The 14,530-nt window shown below is 37.1% G+C and overlaps 1 protein-coding gene across 1 annotated transcript in view; it reads left to right on the top strand.

The window, feature by feature from the left end:
- The first annotated feature begins 200 nt into the window (after window positions 1–200).
- PNPT1 (polyribonucleotide nucleotidyltransferase 1) overlaps window positions 201–14,530 on the top strand; it is a 46,342-nt gene continuing 32,012 nt past the window's right edge. The window contains exons 1-8 of the mRNA XM_044263993.1: window positions 201–379; window positions 7,239–7,299; window positions 7,844–7,918; window positions 8,612–8,717; window positions 9,567–9,616; window positions 10,647–10,710; window positions 10,812–10,859; window positions 11,763–11,876. Coding sequence (XP_044119928.1) covers window positions 219–379; window positions 7,239–7,299; window positions 7,844–7,918; window positions 8,612–8,717; window positions 9,567–9,616; window positions 10,647–10,710; window positions 10,812–10,859; window positions 11,763–11,876 — 679 coding nt within the window. The 5' untranslated portion in view covers window positions 201–218. The remainder of the gene's footprint in view (window positions 380–7,238; window positions 7,300–7,843; window positions 7,919–8,611; window positions 8,718–9,566; window positions 9,617–10,646; window positions 10,711–10,811; window positions 10,860–11,762; window positions 11,877–14,530) is intronic.

The following is a 14,530-nucleotide window of genomic DNA, read 5'->3' as shown; positions in this document are numbered from 1 at the left end:
CCTTTCACTGGCAGGTTCTTAAAAAGGAAAGAGAAGGTGTCACAATTGCGTTCAGATAGTTTTGACCCTCTCTAGTCTTCGTAGAAAGCGACGAAGGTATCCGCTTCCCCGGAGTTCCCCAAGCCCCGCACCTCGGAAACGAAACTGCATCAGGCTCCGCCCCACCGTCAGAGTTAGCCAATCAGGGTGCAGCCCGGGGTGATCGCGTGCCGGGTGTCATGGCGGCCTGCAGGCATTGCTGCTCGTGCCTCCGACTTCGTCCGCTTTGCGATGGTCCCCCTCGTCTGCCAGGGCGGGATCGGACGCTCACCCAGCTACAGGTGCGAACTCTGTGGGGTGGCGCGAGGTTCCGAGCCGTGGCTGTGGATTTAGGCAGCAGGTAAGGAACAACGTGCGTCCTGTGCCCTTTCACAAGGCGTCCCGTCCAGGCAGCCCGAGGTACATTGATTTCCCAGCCTAGGAATCTGGCAGCGCGGGTCTCATTTACCCCTCTTTACCCCAAACCTAAATGCCAGATTTCTGGCATTTTTGGATTTGGGGTATGTCTTTCTGGATTTGGTGTATGTCTCCTGGCACCATTCTCCTTCCCGCACTGTTTCAGCCTCATGTCCTTTGCTTCTCGGTCCTCCCTTTTACCCCTTTCCGGCTCCTTTCTCCAGCTGAGTCAGTCCACCTGACTTTCGTCCCCTTTATTTGCGGAGACTCGGATTCTGAAGTGGGAAACATTTCACTTCAGGATATGGAATTGACAGTGGATGCGTGCGTCATCAAATCCAATTTATTCCCTAAATGCATGGTCAGTATGACCCTGGGTAGGAAGGAAAGGAAAACTTCAATTTATTGAAGTTACATGATACATGCTTTTTAAACCTGCAGTAAAGGTGCTTTTACCTCATTTCATGGTTCAAACAGAAGCCCAAAAAGGGTAGCTTTCTCAGAGTCACCTACTTTGAGACTATGTGGATTTTGCTTCTCTTCCAAGCGCATACTTGAGTCCGTTTGCCATAATTCATGTCTAAAATCTTTTTAGGGACGCCTGGGTGACTCAGTCGGTTAAGCGTCTGCCTTCCCCTCAGTCAGGTCATGATCCCAGGATCCTCGGATCGAGTCCCACATTGGGCTCCTTGCTGGGTGGGTGGGGGAGTAGGAGGAACCTGCTGCTCCCCTTGCCTGTGCTCGAGTGCTGCCTCTTTCTCTGACAAATAAATAAAATCTTAAAAAAAAATCACTTTTTAAAAACAGATTTTTAGAGTAAATGAAATTGCTAATGCTTACTTTATATATCTACATTTTTCATAGGTACTTTAAAATCTTTGACCCTGTGTGTACAAAACCCCAAAATCTGCCACTGATTACAGGTCTTCCTTCCTAACTTACTGAATGACTGATCCTGAAAAGTTACTTTTTTGTCACAAAATGAGACTGGCCTAGGTCAAGGGTCAATTTTTTCTCTCAGGGGCCAGATGTAAATACTTTAGGCTTTGTGTGCTGCATACTGTCATATATTGGTGTATGTTTACAAACACTTTAAAAATGTAAAAAAGAGGGGCGCCTGGGTGGCTCAGTGGGTTAAGCCGCTGCCTTTGGCTCAGGTCATGATCTCGGTGTCCTAGGATCGAGTCCCGCATCGGGCTCTCTGCTCAGTGGGGAGCCTGCTTCCCTCTCTCTCTCTGCCTGCCTCTCTGCCTGCTTGTGATCTCTCTCTGTCAAATAAATAAATTTTTTAAAAAAATCTTAAAAATGTAAAAAAGAAAAGAAAGAAATAGCTGAAAGTCTGTACAGAAACAGGCTATATACTTTGTTGATCCCCAGACTAGATGATCTCTAAGGCTCTTTCCACCTCTGGCATTCTCTGATTCTGATATTCTGATTTTTTTTTAAGATTTTATTTATTTAAATAAATAAATATTTATTATTTATTTGGATAAATAAATTGGATCTCTTGTAGTTAGTTCTTGAACCTGTGTCATGTGTTGCAACAACTAGATTCCTATATATCATACCTTCTGGGTAAATCAATTCTTTCATCTTTGTATTAGGTTTTTTTTTTTTTTTGCAACATTTATTGAATTTGACTACTATATGCCATTCACTTTATACTCGTTACCATGTGTATTATATACAGTGCTTTAGGAAACTATATACTATTGTGTTTTTCAAATGCTGTACTTAATACTCAGAGTAGCCTTTGAGGCAACTGTTTAATTTTCAGTTCAACAAGCTTTAATTGAGCATCTGCTGTGTACAGGGCACTGTAGATACAGATTCTGATAGGGAGTAAGAAAAACACAGATGCTAGGAAAATGACTGTGAGAGAGGTGTGAATGGGGTGCCAAAGGAGCACAAAGGCATTTCTATCCCACCCTAAATCTTGTCATGGGAGGTGAATCTTGAAGGGGGAGGAGAAGGAATTAGCAAGGAGAAAGTGGAAGTGCAATTACAGGTAGGTGACAGTGCTTTTGAGTAACTACAGATAACTCACTGTGTATGAAGCAATAGGTGAAATGTGAATTTAGCATCAAAGGTAAGGCCAAGTGACAGGCAGAGGCTGAATCCTAAAGATATTTGGGGGTTTTGTTTGTTTGTTTGTTGTTGTTGTTATTGTTGTTGTAGTGAATTTTTTTCATTGGAAGTTGGATTCTACAGTTACATTCTACAGATGTTTCTAAAAATGTTTTTTTAGAATATCTTTCTCCTTGGAGTTGTACTCCCTGTGGCAGCTGACTCTGTTCAACCATCTCTTCGTTTTTCCACGTTTTTCCCACCCTTCTTCCCACCAATAGAATCTCACTACTCATCCTAATCCTTTTTATTTAATGTTTTCAAGTGGTTTTTTGTATTAGTTATTCATTCACATTAGGTAAACATTCACATGGCTCAACATTTTAAAAGGCTCAGAAATCTCCTTCCGTAGCCACCCAAAGGACCGTGTGTTATCAATCTTGTCTGTATCTGGAGGTATTTTACATGTAAAATACTGAATTGATAAGAGGTAAAATCAATATATATAAAAGTAGTAAGTTTGCACCAAAAACAGAACTAAAAGTGCATGAACAGGAGAAGTTACATAGGTCAGTTAACACCAGCTGAGATCATGAGATATAATGAAAAGAACCACCTGGTTCTTTGTGTAATATAAATTGTATACACCTGGGAGAAAAACAGTTCAAATCAGGGCAATCACCAAGTTAGGACCATAGGACTATCTGGTGGGTGCGCTAGGAACCCTACTGAAGACACTGAGTAGACTCAACAGAGGGAATAAAGAAGGCAGGAGAATGTGGTGTTTGAATAAATATATAAATCCAAGTGTTGTTTGAATAAGCATATAAATGGAAGTGTACATGTATGAGAATATCTAGGGGTACTGCAGGCCTATTTGTTTTTCTCACTGGTTCAATCAAAATAGGTCAATCAAAAATAGGTCAGCTGTAGAAGCTTAACAGTGTTTCCTCAGCTTCACTTCTCTGCCTGCTGATAAAATTGGGAAGGGCTGCTTAGCAGAGGAGTGGGTCACGTACTCCTTGCCTCAAGCTTTGTGAGTATGTGTGCTCTCTTTGGTACACTGCTGGTCCCTGCATAGGTGGGGCCATGTGACTGCTGTTCACCAGTGGAACCTAATAAAAAGTGATATATGTCTTTTGCAGACTGAAGTATTTTATTCCAGTGATGCTTACCATTATTCAGAAAGAACCCACGTTCTTTTTTTTTTTTTTAAGATTTTATTTATTTATTTGAGAGAGAGACAGTAAGAGAGAACGTGAGGGAGGAGAAGGTCAGAGAGAGAAGCAGACTCCCCGTGGAGCTGGGAGCCGGATGCGGGACTCGATCCCGGGACTCCGCGATCATGACCTGAGCCGAAGGTAGTCGTCCAACCAACTGAGCCACCCAGGCGTCCCAAGAACCCACGTTCTTAACCTCTGTTTTCTACTGCCTTCTTTTGGTCCCCTGTACAAATTATATCTCCATTAAAGAATAAAGACTTATTATCACTGAGGATATGCAAAAGAATATGCCACAGTGGACAATCTCAAAAATTCTGGGTCCAGATCCCCATTAATGGAATAGAACTAGAGCTTTCTCAGCTCCTCTTCGCGGTCTTGGGGCCACTTCAATTTACTTTAGAGAATACTCCCCTTTCTTTCACAGGAATCACTCAGAATTTACATTTTTGGATGAAATGCCAATTCCTGTTAGGTCTTGAGAAGTACTGGTAGCATATTCTTACTTCAGAGTAAACAAAATTTCAAGACCGCAAATTTACATTTTACACATAAAACCTGATTTTAGCTATAGGTTGGTGGGACTTCGCTTGAGTCTACACTATGTGACTGGCTCTGAGCATCTCATTCCCTCCACATACTATGTCAGCTCAAGCCTTATCTCTGCAGTTCCTCATTCCATCTATCAGGGTAGACCCGTTTTTATTGTAGGCTGTCATCACAACATCTGTGTTGAACAGTAACAGAAATCCATCTAGAATTTCTCAGATATTTCTTGTGGTTAAAATCAATTTTTCAAAGTTATGACTGAGTACAAGTATACATGCTTTTTTTTTTGGCTTTCAATTTTAACAAAATGAGTCTATCTGAATAGATAAATATTCTTTTCATTAACTGAGGCTTCTGACAGAAGTGTTTAATGGGTAGAAATATTGAGTTATCTCTTTATCCCTTTTGCATATGAAGGAGACGGTGGGCAGGGCATTAGCATGTGCCTATGTGTGTATGTATGTATGTATGTGTATTCAGCACTGGACCATGATAGAATGTTTCTGAAGCAGGCTTCATAGGACAGAACATCTTTCTCGGTATCTTCAGGAATCACTGAGTTGGTTTGACTTCACAAAACACTTATGAATTTTGGTTTCTTTAACAAGTTTTGCTGATCTGTTTCAAGCCTTAAGTAACCTCTTTTTGTACTCTGCAGAAGCTGGGGAATTAAGGCTGATAATACCACCTATTTAATATCTATAAAGACCATTTTGTTTATATATAATTTCCATACTGTACAATTTACCCATTTAAAATTTACTATTATATAAATAGTATAGTAACAGTATTACTATATTAAATAGTATTATAAAATTACTATTCACAATGTTGCAGCCATCACCACAGTCAATTTTAGGATGTTTTCATCACCCCCAAAAGAAATCTCAGGCCCATTAGCAGTAACTTCCCATTTCTCCCCTATCTCCATAGCCCCAGGCAGCCACTAATCTAGAGAATTTTTGTCTCTATGGATTTGCCTCTTGTGAGCATTTCATAAAATAGAATCAATGGTGTATGGTCTCCTGTGACTGTCTTCTTTCATTTATTATGTTTCTTTTTTTTTTAAGGTATGAAAATTCTTTTTTTTTTTTTTTTAAGATTTTGCTTATTTATTTGCCAGAGATTGAGAGAGAGCACAAGCAGGTGTGAGAGGCAGAGGTAGAGGGAGAAGCAGCCTCCCTGCTGACCAAAGAACCCTATGTGGGACTTGATCTCAGGACCCTGGGATCTTGACCTGAGCCAAAGGCAGATGCTTAAATGGCTAAGCCACCCAGGTGTCCCCAGTTACTATGTTTGTAAGCTATATCCATGTTGTAACACATAGCAATACTGCATTTTTTTTTGAAGATTTATTTATTTTTAGAGAGAGGGAGAGATAAAACACAAGAGTCGGGGAGGGGCAGAGGGAAAGTATCTTTCAAGCAGACTGCCTGTTGAGTGAGGTACCTGATTTGGGGGAGGGGGTTGAGAGGGCTTGATCCCATGACTCATGAGATCACAGCCTGAGTGGAAACCAAGAGTTGGACACTGAACCAACTGAGCCATCTAGGTACCCCAATACTTCCATTTTTTAAATGGCTTAATAATATTCCATTGTATGCACTGAGACCACGTTTTTTTTGTTCATTCATCAGTGGATATACATTTTGATTGTTTCCATTTGGGAGCCATATGAATAATGCTCTGGCTATGAATGTTCCTATGCAAATTTTTGGATGGACATAAAAAGTTTTAATTTCTCTTGGCATTTACTTTGGAGTAGAATTGCTGGATCACTTGGCAACTTACGTGTTTAACCTACTGAGGAACTGCCAGATTATTTTGCAAGGGAGATGTACTATTTTATATTTCCACAAATACTATATGAGGGTTCTAGTTTCTCCATAGCCTCACCAACACTTGTTATTGATCTGTATTACTACACCCATCGTAGTAGATGTGAAGTAATATCACATTATGGTTTTGATTTGCATTTCCCTATGTACATGAGCATATTTTCATGTACTTAACTGGATATTTAGTAGATTTTCTTTGTATATAGACTTCTATTCAAATCCTTCACCAATTTTAAAATTAGGTTGGTGTTTTTATTTGGTTATAAGTATTCTTTACATATTCTAGATACAAGTCCCTTGTTAGATATGTGATTTGCAAATATTTTCTTTTATTCTGTGGGTTTTCTTTCACTTTCTTGATATCCCTTGAACCAAGAAAATTTTTAATTTTGATAAAGGACAATTTATTTTTTCTTCTGTCACTTGTGCTTTTGATGTCATATATAAGGCATTGTCTAACCCAAGTTTATGAAGATTTACTCCTATGTGTTTTCCTAAGAATCCTAACAGTTTTAGCTCTTACATTTAGGTTCGTACTACATTTTGAATTAATTTTTATTTATAGTATGAGGAAGGAGATCCAACTTTATTAACTTGTCTGCATATGGATACCTACTTGTCTCAGCACCACTGGTTGTAAAGGCTATTCTTCCCACCTCCACCCCACTGACTTGTCTTGGCACCATTGTTGAACATGAATGTCTTTGCAGGCAATATTTGGGAATTTATATTTTGTCCTGAAAGTACTAGGGATACTTTAAGGGATTTTAAGTAGAGAAATGATCTTACTTGTCTGTCAAAAGGCTACTTTTATCAACAAGGAATGAGAGACTAAACGAAGGTTATAAATGGGTATTAATATTTAAGAACAACTTCTCCACCCCCAAAGTATTTTATCTTTCATTCAGATTTCTCCTGTGTCGCCTTTATTTTTCCTTAAGTAGCTCTTAAATTCCCATGGTAAGTTTAATAACAATTGTGAACTCTATCCCTTTTTTAACTTGTTTTTTGCTGGGTGGGGGCCTGTGTGGCTTGGTTCTTCTGTTAGAATCTTTGATTATTTTATACTGAACTGCGATTTGAATTGATGATCTAAGTCCTTTTGTAATGAATTTTTATTTTTAAACAGAAAACTAGAAATATCCTCTGGAAAGCTGGCCAGATTTGCAGATGGCTCTGCGGTAGTACAGGTAAAAGTCCAGATTTTTAAATTTTCATCTTAAAAATGCTTATGGAGACCGCTACTGACTATCTTTACAACATCATGTCACTTATTAGAATTGTGGTACTGTAAGCCATTTCCGGTTTCAGAACCATTCCAGAGAACCAGGGAGTCAGGGGGCTGGATTTACTAAGTGACTTAAGATATGTTTGAAACTTGGGCTTCTGTTTTGTTCTGATAATAAATTCTGTAATACTTCTCCAGAGAAAGTGATTTTACTATTTTCTTTAATTGTGATAAGTGAGAAATTTTTCTTTGTATGTAGCCTAAATTTCTTCTTAAGTAGTAGAAAATACGATTGCTTGTGACTAAGCATATTAGTAAGCCTTTTCTTGATCTTGTAGAAGGGATCAAGATTTGACTAGTGATGAATTATTTTCATTTTCATTGTGTTCATGGAATAACAGTTCTCTTCCCTTGTATTTAACTGGAGCAAGGATTCACTCACTCACTACTTAGATGTTAATGTCTGTTTTTTAAGGAATTTCCCCGTGTTGTTATTTATGTTTAAGTCAGGTGACACTGCGGTGATGGTCACAGCGGTCAGTAAAACAAAACCTTCACCTTCCCAGTTCATGCCTTTGGTGGTAAGTATTTGTTGATTTATCTGAACAGTAATATGGCATAAATGTAGAATTTGTAATATTTTTGTCTAATGTCTAACGAGTACACAGTGTAAACTTCATACAACAAAGGATTTTCTTTTGTAGTTTGAGTCATTAAAAGAATTTAGACTGACTGCTTCATAATCAATTCTCATATTAGTAGTAAGCTGCTTTGAAATGGCCAGGTTGATAAGAACAGTGAAATGCATGAAGATTTTGATGTTGAATAGCAGTGAATTCATTGCTCTCATAGGTTTCCCTTCAGTATGAGTTTGCAAGTATATGTTCAGTGAGAAGAAAGGAGTGCTTTAGGAGTTTATGGCTTTTTTCTGTTATGAAAACAGAAATGCAATTTTATGTAACAGAGTTGATACAAAAAAGGGAATGTTTTATTTGACCAGAATAAGCCACTGTGGGCAATAATAAGGCTGTGTAGTTAACTGCTAAGTGGAAGACTTTTTAAAAATCAGTTTACTGAAATATTTCTATCAGTTTTCCCTTCGCCAAGAGATATGAAATGCTAAAAGTAAATAAAATATCCTTATTTCTTAATCTGGACCATGTTGTTAGCAACCTCAGGATAATTAGTACATATACAGTGGTTCTTGGGAAATAGTTTGTTGCCATAAAAAGGAGTCAAATGAACTTCATTTTTTTTTTTTCATACTATCTCAGGTTGACTATAGACAGAAGGCTGCTGCAGCAGGTAGAATTCCCACAAACTATCTCAGAAGAGAGATTGGATCTTCTGATAAAGAAATTCTTACAAGTCGAGTAATAGGTAAGATAGTAAGATAGAGGCATTAACTCTGTTACACCTGTGTTAGTATTTCTTCTATCTATATTTACAGTTCTCTTAAATTTTCTTCCATTACATTAACACTACCTGAGATTATTTACTTTCTGTATCCCCTCACTCAGATATGGGCTCCAGCAAAGAAAAAACTGTTTATTCGCTACTGAATCCTGGGTACTTGTTATACTACCTGACACAGAATAGGCATTCAATAAATATATGTCAATGAAATGAGTGAATCTCTATTGAGCATATAAACTCTGTGGCTCTTGCCCCTACTGTTCAGTTCAGTCTATCCCTAGTATTCATTTTCATATTCATCGCAGTAAATTTTGAAAGCATTATATTAATCAACTACTGAAATAAGGCCCATAATCTTTCAAATCTTTGACATCCTTAAATATTGTGGGATCATTTGAGTTTATAGCTCTTCTATAAAGAAATGGTTACTTTGTGTAAATTTATATGCATTTTTCAGACATAAAATACCAAGGAAAGATTTCTTTTGGTCTCTTGCTGGTCTTAAGTCTCTTTCCTTGGCTTATATATGTAACTAATGCCTGTGGAACCAGGATGAAAAATTGCTCCCCAGTTTTAGACTTGTTTGTTCGTGCCCTGCTAGTTTTTTGTTATTAGGACAGGATATACATTAATTGAATCATTGACATTTATCTATGACCCCTTCAGTAAATCGGCCCAAGGAAATTTTTTTTTAATATACTGAACAGCTAGCTATATTATTTTTCAGCCTGATGTTTAATAGGAGAAAAAGATAAATTGTAAAGCAACTCTTGTCAGTACTATTTAGTGTCTTTTCTTTTTTTCTTTTGGCAGATCGTTCAATTAGACCTCTCTTTCCAGCTGGTTACTTTTATGATACACAGGTATATTCTGCTTTAGGTTTATCTGTTTCTAAATCAATAAAAAATTAATGAATTTCTATAATACTTCGTAGGCTAAACATTAGAACACAAAATAAGAATATTTGGTAATGCTATTTTATATTAAGCTAATTTTTTAAAACATTAATAATTTTAAAAATTAATACTTATTCAGTGTCATTTTGAGTTGATACCTGAATTATGAGTAGGAGTTAGCCAACCTACGAGTGTGGGGGAAACATTCTGAGCAGATGGAATGGGAAGCACAAAAGCCCAGAGGCAGGAAACAAACTGGTGATTTTTAAAGTTTAGAGTAATTGAGGAAGGTGGGGACAGACCCTTCTGGGACCTGTTGTCATATTAGTGTCAGAGGCTAGGACAATTGATACAAACTAGTCTTTACTACCTATTTTACTGGGTCCTCTAAACTTCTACTTTATTATATTTTGGTATTTTTGTGAATATTATTCTCTTTCAGAATAATGACCCATATGCTTTAATAAACTTTTACTTATTTCATAAAAATAAATATGCCTTGCAGATACGCCTTTGCAAGGATGTCACTGCCTCAAGTAGTTTTTTTTTCTTTTTTTAGTAAGTTGTTTTCTTAAGTACATGACATAGGCATATTATTGCAGTATAAAGGAATTCATCATTTTGTTTTCTATATGCTAAGCAGAAAACAGTATTTTTTATGTAATAGAAATAGCTAACATTTACTGAATATTTTCAACATGCCCAGTATTGTAAATGCTTTACAAATAGTATTTCCTATAATTTTCAGAAAACCTTTTAAGAAAATGCTATTATTTTTCCCTTTTAAAAATGAGAAACTTTTGAGGCTTAAGTAATTTGCCATAGTCAAGCATGTATTTAGTTAAATGATAGCCAGAAATAAGGGGTTTGACTACAAAGCATATGCTTTTAAACACATAGGGCTCCTTTATGTTAGACCAAGATTTAGCCAAAATGATAGTCCTCCTAAATCAAGTAGATTTTTTTTAAGTACTCTGAATTTTTTCCCTTGTACCAGGTACTTTGTAATCTGTTGGCAGTAGATGGTGTTAATGAACCTGATATTTTAGCAATTAATGGTGGTAAGTATACAAATCAAGATTAAAATTATCATGGTCTTTTTAAAGGAATGAAATCTTTTTACTTCAGTTCTTTTTTTTTTTTTTTTCCCCTTTTTTTTAAGCTTCTGTAGCTCTCTCATTATCAGATATTCCTTGGAATGGACCTATTGGTAAGTTAAGATTTGAAAATAAGAAACATTATGTTTTTTCTTGAAATACTAGTGAGCATGCTATAGCAAGAGCATAGATTAATTAGCTCTGATTTATTATCTCATAGGGAGTTTAATTAGATGATATTCTAAGACTCCTTTCAGCTCAAGATATTTTCATCCTTGCCTTTGGTTTTGTTTTTGATAGCAAAATGTTATGGTGTTAGAGACTTTATGTTCCTAGATACTTTGACTTCTTAATTGTCTCTCTGTTTGAGGACTTTTGGTGTGGGGGGGGTGGGGATAGGAAATTGTTATAGTATATGGTCTTTCAGGATAAAACAAATACATTTATAACTTACAACTCTTACAAATTGTAATCATGAAATATAAAAATGATTCATTGAGTAACTTCTGAATATCCTAAATGTCAGATACTAAGTTAAGAACTGAAGGAGGAAAGGCAGTCTAGGAATAGTTCTTGCTTTCCGTGTAAGTAGGGGAAACAAACAAATAATTATTTATGAACAGTATTATAAAGCTATAGTAAAAATCATAGAGAAAGGTATGTTTAGTCTTTGAAATCATGTTCTCAAGGAGGGCTTCTCAGAGTACTCAACATTAAATTGAACCTTAGTAGGATCAAATGGTAAGCATTTGCCTTGGAAAAAGTATAGTCTAGCTTGTGAAAAGAACACGAGCATAATCACAGAAGTATGGAAAAACTAATGTATCTCAGCAGCACAGTGTCTAGTGAGGCTATTAGGTAGGGTGAGGTAGGATGTTCTATGGGCCTTAAAAACCATGGTAAAAATATGGATTTTATTGTAGTCACAATTAAAGATAGGGATCAAAGCTATCACTGGGATAGTGTCCTGAAAACAGACTTTATTACACAACTGCCAGTATTTTGATGTATTTTAGGGGCAGTGAGAATAGGAATGATCGATGGAGAATGTGTTATTAATCCAACACGGAAAGAAATGTCTTCTAGTACTTTAAATTTAGTGGTTGCTGGAGCACCTAAAAGTCAAATTGGTAAGTAATTTAAGTAGTACATTTGTTCTGGATTTTAAGTGTAAGTTCTGGCTTCTTAAAAATGCATTTATATTTTTCTATGTATGTGTGTCTTGTCACTTAGCCATAAAGATTTTTGTTCTGTTTTATTGCTGTCCTATTTTGGTGGTGCTCTTGCTTCATATCAAACAATACCTGAAATTACAGAATGTGATACATCCTTGGCTGGCTCAGTTGGTTAAGCATCTGCCTTTGGCTCAGGTCATGATACCAGGTTCCTGGGATTGAGTCCTGCATCGGGCTCCTTCCTCAGTGAGGAACCTGCCTCTCCCTCTGCCTGCTGTACCCCTGCTTGTGTGCTCTCTCTGACAAATAAAATCTTAAAGAAAAAAAAAAAATTAGAATGTGATATAATTTTACTTGAAATATATAAAAATCTTTATTTACCAAGACAGTTCTGGTGATTATTTTTAAACTAATAAGCTAGTCTAAAAATTGAATTTCTAAATCTGGTAATAAATTGTTTTATTAGTTTAAATATGTTAATTTAGCTAATTCATCATTCAGCGCTTATTTAATGTCCTTGGAGAAAAAGGTGACCTGTTTCTGGAAGGTAGAACACTTGTAAGAAATGCACTGACCATAGGTTACCCTCACTCCTTGTAATAAAAATGTCATAACTGCATGAATGAAAATTGGCCCGGTTCTCTTAAAGGAGAATTGGCTTTGACAGTAGAATGACCTGTATCTGAAACCTAGCAGCTGTCACACAGTTAACTGTGTAACCTTGGAGAGATTAATTAAGATCTTATCAGTTAATTTTACTGTGTGGTAAAAAAGTCTAGGACTTTTTGACATGGGATCTTCTGATATGGGAATATTTTGATAAAATGTAAACTATTAAGATTTTAGTACTTTTATGTACAATTAACATGTGAAACACATTTCAAGCTTCTTTTGGAATATTAGTCAGTGATGGAAATAGAATAAGGACTCTATGGTAGTTAAAGCATATATAAGAGGAGTTGTACATTATCTACATATTAATTAGGGTTCGTGTTGCTAAAGTAAATAACAGGGGGGACCAAGACAATTCTAGTGGCTCCATGATATCTTTTTTTTTGTAAAGATAATATTTTTTTTTAAAGATTTTATTTATTTATTAGACAGAGACAGTGAAAGAGGGAACACAAGCAGGGGGAGTGGGAGAGGGAGAAGCAGGCTTCCCTGTGAGCAGGGAGCCTGATGCAGGCCTCAATCCCAGGACCCTGGGATGATGACCTGAAGCCAAAGGCAGATGCTTAATGACTGAGCCACCCAGGTGCCCAAGTAAAGGTGTGCAATTACTAGCTCCATAGGGTTCTTTGCATTTAGAAAAAATGTGTAAAATTAAAAATTCAGTTCCTTGGCTACTCTAGCCATATTTCAAGTACACGGTAGCCATAATCACATATAAAACATTTACTTCATTGCAGAGTTCTACTGGACAGCATCACCATGTAGACTAAAAATTTACACAAAAAAATGCTGTTAAATGACTGCTGTTAACCATACATACACATGTATGCATGCATGGGCCAGTGTGAGGAGGTGCAGAAGGAATCTCAAGCAGACTTCATGCTGAGTGGGGAGCCATCCAGGGGCTTGATCTCACAAGCATAAGATCATGACTTGAGCTAAAATAATCAGTTGTACGTTAAACCAACTGAGCCATCTAGATGCCCCTGGCTCCATGATACCTTAAGAAATCTAGATTCCTTCCAGCTTTCTGCTCTGCTCTCCTCAATGTGTGGCCTTCAACTTCATGCTTATGAACTTGCTTTTGGAGCTCTGGCCAACTTAACCTGACCTATAGACTAGAGGGGAAAAAAAGGAGGGGAGTAACTAAAAGGTGTATTCCACCTGAGTAAGTCATCTTCCCTTTCAAGGTGCTTTACTAAAGACCTCATATAGCGATTTTCACTTTCACTTACATCACACAGAACTATAACACATGACTGCAATCTTGATTACTGGAGAAACAAGGAAATGATTGTTGGACTCGAGCTCCAGAAGATGAGATTCTTACTGTGGTAGGCTATCACAGTGTGGAGAGAACATTCCAAAGATTTGGGGAAGCCATGAATAACAGATGACCCTTAACATATTTGAGCATCCCAGAAAGGGCCTTGAGCAGAGTACTAGTTCACTGTCTCAAGTTTACTTGGTCTGCATGAGAAATTTATTTTTGCTTAAAGTTATAGTGTTCATTACTTTCACTTAGTAAATTGATTTGGCTACTTTACAGGGTTGTTGTGAAGATTAAAGTCAGGGTTTGTAAAGTGCCAAGCATAATACCTAGTTACCTAATAGGCATACTGTTAATACCTGCTGTTATCATGAAGACACAGAAATAAACTTGCTTCTGAATGGCCATAAATAAATAGCCTCTACCTGCCTTAGACTTTGAAGCCTTCTAATTTTATGGGGATGTTGGAGGAATGCACTGAAGATCTTTGTTGCAACTGTGGCATGCTGTAAAAACCCCATAAGCAACTTCTAGCTTGCCCTTCTTACCTCTTGCTCTCTAGATGGACGAATTAGACTCTAGAGACTGCATAAAGCATCAGAAGGTTGTTTTGACTTCATGTTCATGTGTCAAACTTAATATTGGGCCCAAGTCCAATACCATCACT

This window comes from Neovison vison, chromosome 8 (assembly GCF_020171115.1).
Source record: "Neovison vison isolate M4711 chromosome 8, ASM_NN_V1, whole genome shotgun sequence".
NCBI lineage: Eukaryota > Metazoa > Chordata > Mammalia > Carnivora > Mustelidae > Neogale > Neogale vison.
This window is presented reverse-complemented; position numbering and strand designations above follow the sequence as displayed.